We start from the raw sequence: 13,308 nt of genomic DNA, 5'->3' as shown, positions 1-13,308 counted from the left end.
CAGCTAATATCTTCTTTCTCAATAGTGTATGAAAAACAATGACAAGTTAAGGATCTCAATTTAGTGAAGTAGAACGACGTCGGTATACGACACCAGACCTGAAACAACAAACCTCGATTTACTGAGTTGATTTTAAACCCTTTTTTCAGAGTTACTGTCACATAATCTGTTCATAAGCGCTACTTAAAGATTTAAATACTCCTTATGGGACAGACTTAATTATGGGGGAAGATTTTAGGAATACTCTGGAAGACTCATTTGAGTCACTGAAAAATGACAACGTTGGTATGTATCATACTCATGTATGGTGAGAAGGAATTGCCTCATAAGATGGTTGCAAAGAAGAAATACTAACGTGTGTTTGAAGATATAAGCAAGAAAAACGAGATCCTTGCTTCTTTCAATAAAGAGTTTCCTTTCTCTAGTGTCCAAAATTTAGGCACGATATTCTCATCATGGATACCATTTTTGTTAGAGTTTGTACAGTCTTTTGAAGTTTCGTTCGATTCCGAGTCTACGAAAAATGAGATAAAGAGAAATACTCTAAGTGTATTGCAGCAATGCACCCACAAAGACGAATTCCAACCATATGCCGAACTTTGTGTTACCCGATTGATTTGGTTTATACGATCAGAGAACGATGAGATTGCTATTTTCTGTTTAAAGATTATCATGGATGTTTTCAAGTCTTTTAAAGGTTCTATCCATAGTTGTTCTCAAAGTTTTTTCGATCTAGTCGTTTCATTAGTCCGTAAACTCCCCTCCACAATTCCTTTTTGCTTTCCCAAAAGCAGTACAATGTCTTCATCCGTTGATGAACATTCTCTCTTATTTACTTCTGCTCCAGGTAGCTACTTGTACAAAGAGACACTTAACTTACACCAAGAAGTGAATCATCAGTCTATCGGAGAGCGTAATCTTCAGCCAGCACTTCAGAGCTTTCGTGTATTTATTGAGTGTCCTGTTGTAATTGTGCTTATTCTTCAAGTCCTCCGACAATCTGCCACCTCAAATGTACAATTACTCCTTCCTTTCCTTCTGGACATTCTTCAAATTGATGTGCCAATAATCGATGACTTATCAATTAGGGTCGAGCAGGACAGTGGTTTTGATTTTCTTAGAGCCGTAAAAAATAAGAGCACTTATAGGTCCGTCTTCATGGCTCAAGTAAAAACGCTTTCATTCGTCGCTTATATATTGAGGACCTTTCCAGAGACGTTTACCAACAAGGAGGTAATTCCATTAATTGTCGTCACCCTTCTCCGGAGATGTCCACATGACATGTGTTTTGCTCGGAAAGAGTTGCTTGTTGCTAGTCGACATATACTTTCAACAAATTTACGAAGATTATTTATTTCAGTCTTAGATTCCTTACTTGACCCGAATATACTCCTTGGAAAAGGTGTTGCTGCAAGGGAATTATTACGACCGCTTGCTTATAGCACTCTAGCCGACTTACTCCATCACATACGCAACGATATCAGTAGCGAACAAATTCGAAAAGCCATTACTATCTATTCGCACAATTTACATGATCCTAGTTTAAGTATAGGCTTACAAACTATGGGGGCTCGACTTGTTCTAAATATGATCGATCGCATCATAAGCCTTCCCAATCCCACAGACTCAATTTCACTTCTTTTCTTTATATTTGACGCATTTATAGAAAAATTTCATGAACTTAACTATAAGTTGCAAGGCAGGTTTCAACAACAAAACGAAAAGGCTGTGCGGCGGAAAGATGGCTCAGCAAAATTTCACATGGATGAGCAATTACCATCTATTATATCTATGGAAAAAGATGGTTCTTTTCTATTTAAAAATCTAATGCTTGGATTACGTGCCCTTATGTATGGGCTGCGCATGTGCAAGACTCGTAGCTTCGAAGCTTCAAATCTACACCTTAATAACATAGAGAAGCTGACCACTATTCAGGAGACTCATATCTTTAAGAAACTTTTTGTTGAGGTCGCAAAAGGTCTTTCTTTTTTTCGACCCGACGAAGTTTATTGGGAGATGTATTATGCCGGTAACGAAGACAACCTTGATAAGCCGTTAACATCCACGCTCCCAAAGAATAAAGATGAGAAAGATTGTTTGGAAGTATTTGCAACAATATTCATTCATCTTGATCCTCCTTTATTCATTGAAATATTTGAATCGAATTTACCCATGTTCTTTGAACAGCTAAAATTAAACCTTACCTTATTTCACATACCTCAGTTTCTTCTTTCAAACGAAAGTACATCCCCTAGATTTCTCAACGTTTTACTTCGCTTTCTACTTTCAAAGTTGGAAGAACTAGGTTCTGCCGACGAAAGACATGGCTCTGTTATACTACGGCTTTTTCGGTTATCCTTTGTTACCGTTTCTTTATTTGCTTCAAAAAACGAACCAGTTTTACGACCTTATGTTTCTGAAATAGTTATAAAATGCATGAAATTTGCTCCAAACTCTAAGATTCCCTTAAACTACTATCTGCTCCTACGCGCTCTATTCAGAGGTATTGGCGGAGGTCGATTTGATAGCTTATACAAAGAGATTATGCCACTCTTGCATGCCTTGCTGGAAGCCTTTAACTCCTTATTGGCTTCAGCTAAATCGCAGAAGGAAAGAGATTTATTCACCGAACTCTGTTTGACTGTTCCTGTTCGTCTTAGCCTTCTTCTACCATACTTGAGTTACTTAATGAAGCCATTGGTTAACTCTTTGAAAAGCGGTCAAGAACTCGTAAATCAAGGTTTACGGACATTCGAACTGTTCTTAGATAATCTAACACCTGACTTTTTGGACCCAATTATGGCACCCGTTATTGATGAACTTATGGATGCTTTATGGAGCCATCTTCAACCTTTACCATATAGTCATCAATATAGTCACAATGCTCTCAAAATTCTCGGCAAATTAGGCGGAAGGAACCGTAAGCTTCTAAAAAAAATCCAAAAAATGAAAGTCACATCATCCTCTTTCAGAGATTTTACTATGCTAGTGGATATTAAAGGAACTGACCGGACGCAACTTTTACACTATCTGAATTATGTGGATCCCGCGGTCAATATTCTAACTAGACAAAATCTTGATCTTGAAATTAAACGTCAATCTTTTAATTATTTGACTACAATTACGAAAATCTTTTTTCAGCAAACAAGTGATATAGATAATATAAGCTCACGAATTAAAGCCAGTGCTCAGCAGCTACTAAGATCAAATATTCCTTTTAAACGGCCTTATTCATTTGCTACTAATCGAGGAACAAGTCGCGATTTTATCTGCAAAATTGATGATGACTCAGTTGAAAATACCGTGCTATTTCATGCTACTTATGGCTTGTTTATAGCTACCTCAATCGAAGGCTTAACTGATACCGCATTAAGAAGTTTAAAAGCGCTCGCAGCAAATATTCTTGTTTATGACCTGCTTTACGCTATTGATTTATGCAAAGATGGCAATGACGAACTACCCTTATATTCTCATAAGGAACCCGTTTTGAGCTCTTACTATTTTTCTCATTGCTTAGCGAAAGTAATGTGCGAAGACGATGAAAGGATTAGAAACTCAGTAAGCCATGTTTTGAACTTCATGTTTGAATTTGCTTCACTACTCTTTGCTGATTCACAGCATTCTTACATTTTACCCATTTTTGAGGTTTTGCTTTCTGATTTTAGACATAATTGTTATGATTGTCAATGGCATCATAAGTTTGGTGGTTGTCTTGGTCTCAAATATCTAATAGAACAGAAATGCTCGTCTGTATGGTTGTTTGACAGACAAGCTGATATTTTAAGTGCATTATTTTTCACGCTCAAGGATACTACACCTGAAGTACCTTCTATCTGTAAAACTACGGTTATGGATGTATTGAAATGCCTGTTTGAAAAAATTTACACTACTGAGGATATAAAAATTGCTCCTGGGGTTTTAGGCCACTTAGTATTGGAACTTTCGAATCACAACTCAGTAGTGCGCAATTCGACCCGAGAATTGTTGTCCCTTCTTTCCTCGCTGTCTAAAATCTCCATTTCAGAACTCGTCTCCCCATACAAGGAAAGGCTGTTGGGTCCGATTTTTGCTAAGCCGTTACGTGCCCTTCCGTTCCATATACAAATTGGTCATATAGATGCTGTCTATTATTTCATAAGTTTAGAGGGTCACTTATTATCTCTAAACGAAGAAGTAATGCGATTAATTCACGAAACTATTGCTCTTGCTGGTGCAGATGACGATGCGTTAATAGGTCACAACAAAGCCTCACATTTTAAGAATGCGGCATTCCTTGTTAGATTAAGAGTTGTTTGTATTAACCTTCTAGTTTCTATAATCAGTAAATTTGATTTAACACAAGGTCAACACGTTCACTTACGGGGAAAAATAATTTCAGTGTTCTTCAAGTCACTCTACGTTAAATCTAACGAAGTTATAGAAGCAGCATTCACAGGGCTACAACATGCTCTAAAAGATGACCAGAAGCTCCCAAAGGAGTTATTACAGACTGGGTTACGTCCAATACTATTTAATATATCTGATCACAAACGACTCACCGTTGCTGGCTTGGAAGGACTAGCTAGGTTACTTTCTCTTCTAACCAACTATTTTAAGGTAGAGATTGGAAGAAAACTGTTGGATCATTTAATTGCACTACGAGACACTGTAAATTTACGTGAGATATCGAAGATGCCTTTAGCTTCTCAAACTGAAATGAGGATTATCCAGGCTCTTATTAACATCTTTCACCTACTTCCCAATAATGCAAATCAATATATGCAAGATTTATTACAATGTGTATTAGATATTGAAATGAAGCTCAATCGTACTTGCCCTAATTACTTCGGTATTCCATTATTGAAGTACGTCAATCGTTATCCACGTGACGCTTGGGAGTTTTTCTATGCCAGGATTGATGATTCTGTGTGTAATAATTTTCTAATCGAGTTGCTTCGATTAGAGGAGTCTGAGAGTTTTCTGCTAGTAGTGAAAGAGAATTGGAGCGTTTTTCGTTCAATTCTAACTACAGAAGTACCTACTTCTAGCAATACGAGATATTCTTTCGCGCTGGAAGTTTCTTGCGAAATATTCAATAGAGACCCCTCATTCTTTAAAGAAAAAAATTCATTCTTTAAAGGACTTACAAATGCTGTTGAAATAATCGGCGATTTAATAAATAATGGTGGAACTATCTCTTTTATCACATCCTGGGAAAGAGTCTTAATCCAACTATGCGAGTTTTTGTTGAAGATATACGATCATTGTATAAAAGAATTCGATTCTGGTTTGGATTTACTGGGAGCTTTTCAAAGTACTGAATATTATTTATCCAACACTCTCATGATTACTTTAACAAAGCATCTTCAGAATAGCCTTTCAGATAATTTTGAGATGAAGTTGCGAAGTCTACTATTTAACTTCCTCAGCGTGAATAGCTCGTTGCAGCTAAAAAACACGCTTCTTAATGATGTTTTGTTGCAATATTTTCATCAACACAAAGGAGATAACGAATCGTGTCAAGCTTGGTTTCACTCGCTTTATAAACTTTATCTCAAAGGTATTTTCACGAAAATTGGGACTTCTTACGACGACGGAGTCAGCATGGGAACTTTACAGATCATCCTATTCTTTTTAAAGAATGATTATAAAGTTTTAGAGAACTATAGACAAGAATTAGTTTCTCTATGTTGTGCTTTAGCAAATTCTGAAGACCTTATCATAAAACAATTATCGCTTTATTCCCTGTCTATTTTTAGTTCTGTGTTTTCATTCGCGGATAACATACCTAGCTTGGTTTATAAAGCATTACTTAAAAGTCCTCCAGTAGAGGTCAGACATACCGTAAAAGTTTCCTTTGATTATATATTTTCTTCAATGTCTTCGTCAAGTGAGTTATCAAATCGTATGGTGGAGCTTCCTTTGCAAATGATGAAAAGTCAAAGCCAGAATATTTCGCAGCTACTAAATGTACTTGACTTCTTAAGCTCACACGTCTCCTATTTTTATTCATATAGGTCGAAGTATGTTTCTACCATAATTGATTCTCTATATAAGCTGGGAGGAATTCCGAATCCGAATTTGGAAATTCGTTCACTATCATTGAACCTTGTTAAGATGCTAGTATCATGGGATCAAACGGAGAGAACTGAACAGAAAACAGAACTTTTTACAAATAATCAAAAACGTGCTATATTGAGTTTTTTGTTTCGATTTATTTGTTTGTATTCTGAGTTGTATACCGAAGGCTTATGTCAGGAAGCCACCCTTGTGCTTGAACGTCTTTTTTCTTCCAAAGAATGGTCTAATCTTGGGATGAAACTTACCTTCTTTACAAAAAGCATAGCTCATTTTGACTCAACTGAGTCAAACTCTATAATGTATGCTAATTCCTTAAAGACATTATCTGTGGTGATAAAGACTGCGGATGATACGTGGATCCTGGAAAACTTCAGTGACCTGAAGCTTCTAATGGTGCAATCATTACAGAATGAAAACTCCATAGTTCAGCCATCATTAAGTAATTTTGTTTCTTCTGTTCTTTCGCTACCAATTGTACGTCCTTCCTTAATAAATGTACCAGGAATTTCAGAAATTTGGAGCACTATTAGTGAATGGACTGAAAGACGTTTACTTGCCGGTTCGCAACTTGACGTAGCTTTATCTTGTTTGAGATGCTGTCTTACAGGAAAAAAGGCCTCTGCAAATTTGCTTGCCGCTTTTATGCGTTCTTTTCATAAGGTAACGAAGGAGGTGCTTTCGTTGGGAGCACAAGAAATATTAGCAACGTCTATGAATATGCCACGAGAATCTTTAAAAGATGAAGCAAATTCTATCCTTTTATCGATGATTGACTTAGGTTGTTCGCGCATAAGTGATTTAGAAGACCAACGAAGATGGTTTCTCAGTGCGTTGGTTCAAATTGTTGAAAAATCGACGAATGAACAGATATGTTCGTCAATATTCCGTGCAGTTTGTAGTTGGGTTACCAACTTCGAGAATTCAGTTCCTACTTTAAAGGAAAAAGCTGCATTATTATTGAAAATGGTCTCATTTGAAAACAGATTTACGAGTGTAAATAATTCAACCCTTTTTTCGGACTATCTTTATTTCATTCATGATGTTTTTCAAATGAAGGAATATGAAGGAAGTGAGCTGCTTTATCGACTTGATGCAGTGTACTTATTGGGTACCAGAAGTTCCGATCCTAAAATTCGGGATTTGTTTATAAGTACTTTAAGTACGAATCTGCCTAAGGATGTATGTTCACGATTCTGTAAACTTCTCGGAGAGCATCACTGGGACTCTCTCTCTAATACGTACTGGATACCTCAACTGAATTCTTTCCTAATTGATTGCTTCGAATTCGATAGAATTTGCATTTTTTTCAATAAGCCTAAAAGATTCCCGAAGCTTTCTTTGTATTTGCCTTCGGAGTCTGCAAAAGCAGAACTTCATTCCGAAGATGATAAACTTAAATCTGCGCTCGTCACTTATCAAGTGCTTTCCGATGGTATAAGCAATATTAAGCTTTCAGACATTATGATTCCAGTATCGAAGATGCAAACTGTAGATTCCAAAATGGCTGGCGTCCTCTGGGAGGATTTATTTAATGCTTCGTTTTCCAGCTTTACATCTGAGCAAGTTGCTTTGGCTTCTAAAGCTGTGATCTCGATTCTTTCAAAAGAATATCATATAAGGTTACTTGGAAAGACTCCCAATGTTTTGGAAACATTCTTGAATGCTATATTGCTTTCTGATAAATTTATTGCTCTGCCACCTCAGTTATTATCCTTTTTAAGCAAAAACTTTGGCTTGCACCATCAATGCATTCTTCTTTTGGAAAATGCACTTCGCAATACTCTTGGTTTTAGGGATGACGAGTTAGTAGTTTATAGAAATTCCTGCTTAGACGCTCTAAGTGAGATTTACTATGGTTTAGATGAGCATGACTTATATATTGGCTTATGGAAACGACGTTCTCGCTTCCTGCAGACCGAAATTGCTGCGTCTTACGAACAGTGCTACAAATGGGATAAAGCACAAATGGTATATGAACAAGCACAAATAAACACTTGTGCTGGTGCCATACCCTATTCTCCTCAAGAAAACGGGTTTTGGCATGATCATTGGATTAAATCTGCTCAAAAGCTGAATCAGTGGGATGTCCTTTTGGATCTATCAAAACAAGAAGGATGTGATGAATTATATGTAGAAAGTGCTTGGAGGATTCTGGATTGGAAAACCGATCGTGATAAAATTGAAAAACAGGTCAAAAGTCTTTCACCGTTAGTGAGCCTAAGGCGACATACGTCTGATGCTCTTCTCTTTTTAACAAGCGGAGACTTGAAAACGAACTCTGTGAATGAATTTACAAAGATCATTCACGAAAGTATGCAATTCTCTTTACGCCGTTGGCAGCAATTACCCAAGCGCATTTTTCAGTCTCATGCTCCTTTACTACATCATTTCCAGGAGCTTGCCGAAATGCAGGAGGCCTATAATATATATGTACAGCTTGAGAGTACTACTGCTGAGAATTTAGATAGCAAACTTCAAGAGATAAAGGTTATTTTGCAAAGTTGGAGGGAGCGCTTACCTAATATATGGGATGATATTGACTGTTGGAGTGATCTAGTTTCTTGGAGAAAAATTGTTTTCAAGGACATTAATAATGTTTTCTTGCCTTTAGCTTCAGCTCTTCAGCAGGCACCGAACGGCACTTCGAACGGTAACTCGACATCTTATCTTTACCGAGGTTATCATGAATTGGCATGGATAATAAATCGATTCGCACATGTTGCTCGAGTACAACACTTACCTGAAGTTTGTATTAGTCAACTTACTAAAATCTATACATTACCAAACATAGAAATACAAGAGGCTTTCCTGAAATTACGGGAACAAGCAAAATGTCATTATGAGTACCCTTCCGAAATGCATTTGGGTTTAGAAGTTATTAATAACACTAACCTTATGTACTTCCGTAACCCTCAGAAGGCTGAATTTTTTACGTTGAAAGGAATGTTTCAAAATAGCCTTGGAGAATATGAAGAGGCAAATCAAGCATTTGCAACAGCAGTTCAGATTGATCTATCGCTTGGAAAGGCTTGGGCTGAATGGGGTTTGTATCATGATAACCTTTTCAGTGCTACACCCCAGGATCCTTGGCACGCTTGTAATGCCGTTAGCTGCTATCTTCAGGCTGCATCATTATATCCAAGTTCAAAAGCTAAAAAGTATCTAAGTCGACTTCTTTGGTTGCTTTCTACCGACGTCAAAGGTGGCATATCTGCTGTAATCAACTCATTTAAATCAGAAATTCCTGCATGGAATTGGATTTCTTTTATTCCTCAGTTATTGGCTTCTTTGTCACGTAGCGAGGCAGCTCATGCTAGAGCAATTCTAATAGTAATTGCAAGAACATACCCCCAGGCACTTCACTTTCAGCTTCGTACAGCTTACGAGGATTATACTTTTGCGAACAAACAGCAAGTAGCAGCATCAACAGGTGCTGTTTCTACCTCAAACGGCTCTACTGAAAGCTCTGCAATAGAAAAAGCCAAGGACGTCAATAGCGGTACATCTTTTTCAAGCTCACCAAGCTTGACTCCTGGAAATGAGGGATCTATGAGCAGTGAAATGAACGGAAAACATAGTCACTCAGGTGCCCGTCTACCATTTCAAATTACTGGAGATATAATGGCTATTCTGAAAACTGCATATCCTTTATTGGCTTTGACAATGGAAACTATGGTGGATCAGATCCAGTCTCGTCTTAAATCTTTTCCGGACGAAGATGCTTATAGACTAATAGTCGCTTTGTTGAATGACGGTTTACAGTATATTACAAGACTTGGCGTCGTGACAAAGAGTACTCCTCAACTACCAATGACGAAAGCTAATATTCAACGGTTTGCGGAAAATGTTTTGCCAACATCTGTTCGAGAAGCTTTCTTTAAAGATTTTGTTGAGCAAGATTTAACATTGTTGGCTTATGTGGATAAGTTGCGTGTTTGGAAGAAGAGATTTATAGAAATTTTAGATCAACGTCCTAAGTATCTTCATTTGGAGCAATGTAGCCTTTACTTGAGTGAATTTCAGCATCAAAAGTTTGATGAGGTGGAGATACCAGGTCAATATCTTCTAGATCGTGACAACAATAATGATTTTGTCCGACTAGAGAGGTTCGTTCCGAATGTGGATCTTATAAGAGGACATAATATTTGCTACAAACGACTTACGATGAGGGGTTATGATGGCATTCTATATCCTTTTGCTTTACAGTATCCTGCTACTCGTCATAGTAGACGGGAGGAACGTATGCACCAACTTCTGCGTTCTATCAATTCGATTTTGGAAAGAAAAATTGAAGTTCAACGTCGAAATATTACCTTCAACGTACCTATTTCAATCCCATTGTCTTCGCATATGCGCATCTTGAGTGATGATGCCGCGAATGTGACAGTCCAGCAAATTAATGACCGATATTGTGAAGAGCATGGAATGGCATCCGATCATCCTATCCGTTTCTTTTTTGATAAGCTACAGTCTAACTTGATTCAATTAAAACACGGAAACAAAATGCACTTTGAGGATTCTTCCTTGGAGGAAAAGAAAAAGGTTTATCGTCGACGTGCTCTAGCTTTAAGGATGCAAATTTTAGACACGATTAAAGATTCTCTTATACCCGAGACGATCTACTATGGTTTTTTCAGTAAGGTCTACAATAATTATTCGGATTTTTGGTTCTTTAAACGTGCATTTACTGTACAATATGCTTACTTTCTGATGACTACCTATATGTTTAATATCGGAAGCCGATTTCCTCATAAGGTTAATATCAATCGTAGCTCAGGAAGCATAAGTTCCGCGGATCTTTTACCTTTGATGACTTCGAATCAGCCTACGTTTAACAATCCTGAAGCAGTACCTTTCCGTTTGACTCCCCCTATTCAATATTTAATTGGCGATATTGGGGTAGAAGGTTTACTTGTTGGTGTTCTCATTAGCTTCGCACAAAGCTTCTTAAGCTCCGATGCTGATATTAGACAACATCTCAGTTTGTATATCCGTGATGAAGTTTTGTGGTGGCACAAGCAACAAAAGAGATCTTTACCACAGGGTTTACAACTATTTGAGATGGTGAGACTTAATGTCGAATTATTATCCAGAAGGGCGACTGTCATAAGTCAAAACGTCCCTGATAACCTGCCAATAACACAGACACTGATTGATTTAATATCGCAAGCTACAAATCCTAAGCAGCTTGCTCAGATGGACCAGCTCTGGCAGGCGTGGTTATAAAAATAATTTTTGAGTTAATAAGACTTCATGTCTAAAAAGGGATTTAATTAAAAGCAGAAATATGAAAAATGAGTATATAACGACATTTAATGAAAATTACAGGTGTTCATCGGTTAATAGTATTAATTAAGCCTTTGGGGTTTTTTTTCTTTTTCTTTTTCTCCTTTTTTTTTATCAAAAAAAAAGAAAACTATATGCTTCTATTCTTGTCCAAAAACAACCAATTATTATGACGACTGTAAAGAATCCTATCCGTATATCTCCTGTTTTCATTCTAATGTTTGTAATTGAGGAAACAAATATATCCAAACCAATAGGTATTTATTTATACCATGTCGCCAATGTTCATGGGCATCTCATCAATAACAGTAGAGTAGTATTGTTCAATATCCCGAAGTATTCGAACGTCTTCATTTGTGACAAAATTTATAGCAACACCTTTGCGGCCAAATCTGCCACTACGACCGATTCTATGAATGTAATTCTCACGATTTGTAGGAAGATCGTAGTTTATTACAAGAGATACTTGTTGTACATCGATTCCTCGAGCCCAAATATCCGTGCACAGCAAAACTCGACTATTTCCCTGTCGGAAGTCTTGCATAATAGTATCCCGTTCCTTTTGTGGCATTTCACCATGCATACTGGCAACAGTGAAATTTGCTTCTCGCATTTTTTCAGCAAGCCAATCTACCTTTCTTCTAGAGTTACAGAAAATGACAGCTTGTGTAATTGTAAGTGTGTCATACAAATCACAAAGGGTGTCAAATTTCCATTCTTCTTTTTCGACGGCGATGAAGTATTGTTTTAACCCCTCTAGAGTAAGCTCATCTCTTTTTACGAGAATGCGAACAGGATCTGAGGTAAATTTGCTTGTCATTTCCAGAACGTCCTGTGGTAGAGTAGCACTTACTACAACAACTTGAGTACCAGGAGGAAGGTAACGATAAATGTCATAAATTTGCTCTTTAAATCCTTGATTCAAAAGCTCATCGGCCTCATCCAGAATTAGCATTTTTACATTTCGAGTTCGAAGGTTTCTTCTACGAATCATATCTGTCACGCGGCCGGGTGTTCCTGATACAACATGTTGACCGTAATCTAATTTTTTTATATCGTTGCCTACAGAAGTTCCGCCGATGCAGGCATGACATTGAACATTCATATGATCACCTAAAGCGAGAACGACGTTCTGAATTTGAACGGCCAATTCTCGGGTTGGTGAAAGAATTAGAGCTTGGGTATCTCGCACAGAAAGGTCAATGGACTGAAGAATACCTATGGAAAACGTAGCCGTTTTACCAGTACCAGACTGTGCTTGGGCAATTACATCTCGTCCTTTACATATTTGTGTAATTGCACGACTTTGAACAGCGCTAGGAACTTCATACCCATAAGCATATATCCCACGTAGTAAATCCTCTGGTAAAAGTGTTAGTATATCAAGTCAAAAAAAATTGATTCTAGTTCTTTTATTTATATAAACGTGAATCGCCGAGTTTCATACGAACCTTTGAGATTCATCTCTTCAACTAGACAAATTGCATTAGCGATATATGGTCTTTTTTTTTTTTAATTTATATTTACTTACAAGAAGAAGCTGCTTTCAGATCTTCTGAAGTCGTAAATTCAATATCATCCATGATTTCCTCCGCCATGTTGAGTATAATGGTTTTTTCAGGAACGACTGTGTATGTTCTCTTCAGGTCGAACGTCGCAGGTTTTCCAAGTATTTTACATAATGGATCTATTTTAGGTTTTCAATGAATTTAAAAAGAGAAAAAAGAAATCAATAGGTTTTATATATGACAAGAACTTTGTATATTCGATGGAACCGCCCAACAAGTTTACAGTCTTGAGTCATAAGAAATTGTTGACTCTAAGTTCTTCATCAATCTAATAGAAGTGAATTATTTTATTTCACTTTATTTTCATAACGTATGAGAATCCTGTTTTATAAACAAGTGTATATGTCTGCCATTCGGAAGTGCAAATGTTCGTATCGCCAGTGATTTTCTCATA

The 13,308-nt window shown here is 37.2% G+C and overlaps 2 protein-coding genes across 2 annotated transcripts; one reads left to right on the top strand and one right to left on the bottom strand.

Annotated features, from left to right (window-relative positions):
• Positions 1-71: 71 nt before the first annotated feature.
• SOCG_00514 (transcription-associated protein) lies at positions 72-11,477 on the top strand. The gene is made up of 2 exons (XM_013162934.1): positions 72-285; positions 368-11,477. Exons 1-2 carry the CDS (start codon positions 222-224, stop codon positions 11,284-11,286), a joined length of 10,983 nt encoding a protein of 3,660 aa, XP_013018388.1. The 5' UTR covers positions 72-221; the 3' UTR covers positions 11,287-11,477.
• A 134-nt stretch (positions 11,478-11,611) lies between these two features.
• On the bottom strand, positions 11,612-12,944 carry SOCG_00513 (uncharacterized protein; the record flags this gene model as incomplete). Its single annotated transcript, XM_013162933.1, has 3 exons — positions 11,612-12,708; positions 12,798-12,818; positions 12,878-12,944. 3 exons carry the CDS (start codon positions 12,942-12,944, stop codon positions 11,612-11,614), a joined length of 1,185 nt encoding a protein of 394 aa, XP_013018387.1.
• Between the last annotated feature and the right edge of the window lie 364 nt (positions 12,945-13,308).

Source organism: Schizosaccharomyces octosporus, assembly GCF_000150505.1.
Source record: "Schizosaccharomyces octosporus yFS286 unplaced genomic scaffold supercont6.2, whole genome shotgun sequence".
NCBI lineage: Eukaryota > Fungi > Ascomycota > Schizosaccharomycetes > Schizosaccharomycetales > Schizosaccharomycetaceae > Schizosaccharomyces > Schizosaccharomyces octosporus.
Note: the sequence above shows the minus strand (reverse complement) of the source record. Positions and strands in the feature narration are given on the sequence as shown.

Excerpts from the sequence above, each read along its gene's own strand:
- SOCG_00514 (XM_013162934.1), top strand. The coding sequence starts at position 222 with ATGGGGGAAGATTTTAGGAATACTCTGGAAGACTCATTTGAGTCACTG. Across the intron at positions 286-367 it reads ACTGAAAAATGACAACGTTG|ATATAAGCAAGAAAAACGAG; the intron begins GTATGTATCATA and ends GTGTGTTTGAAG.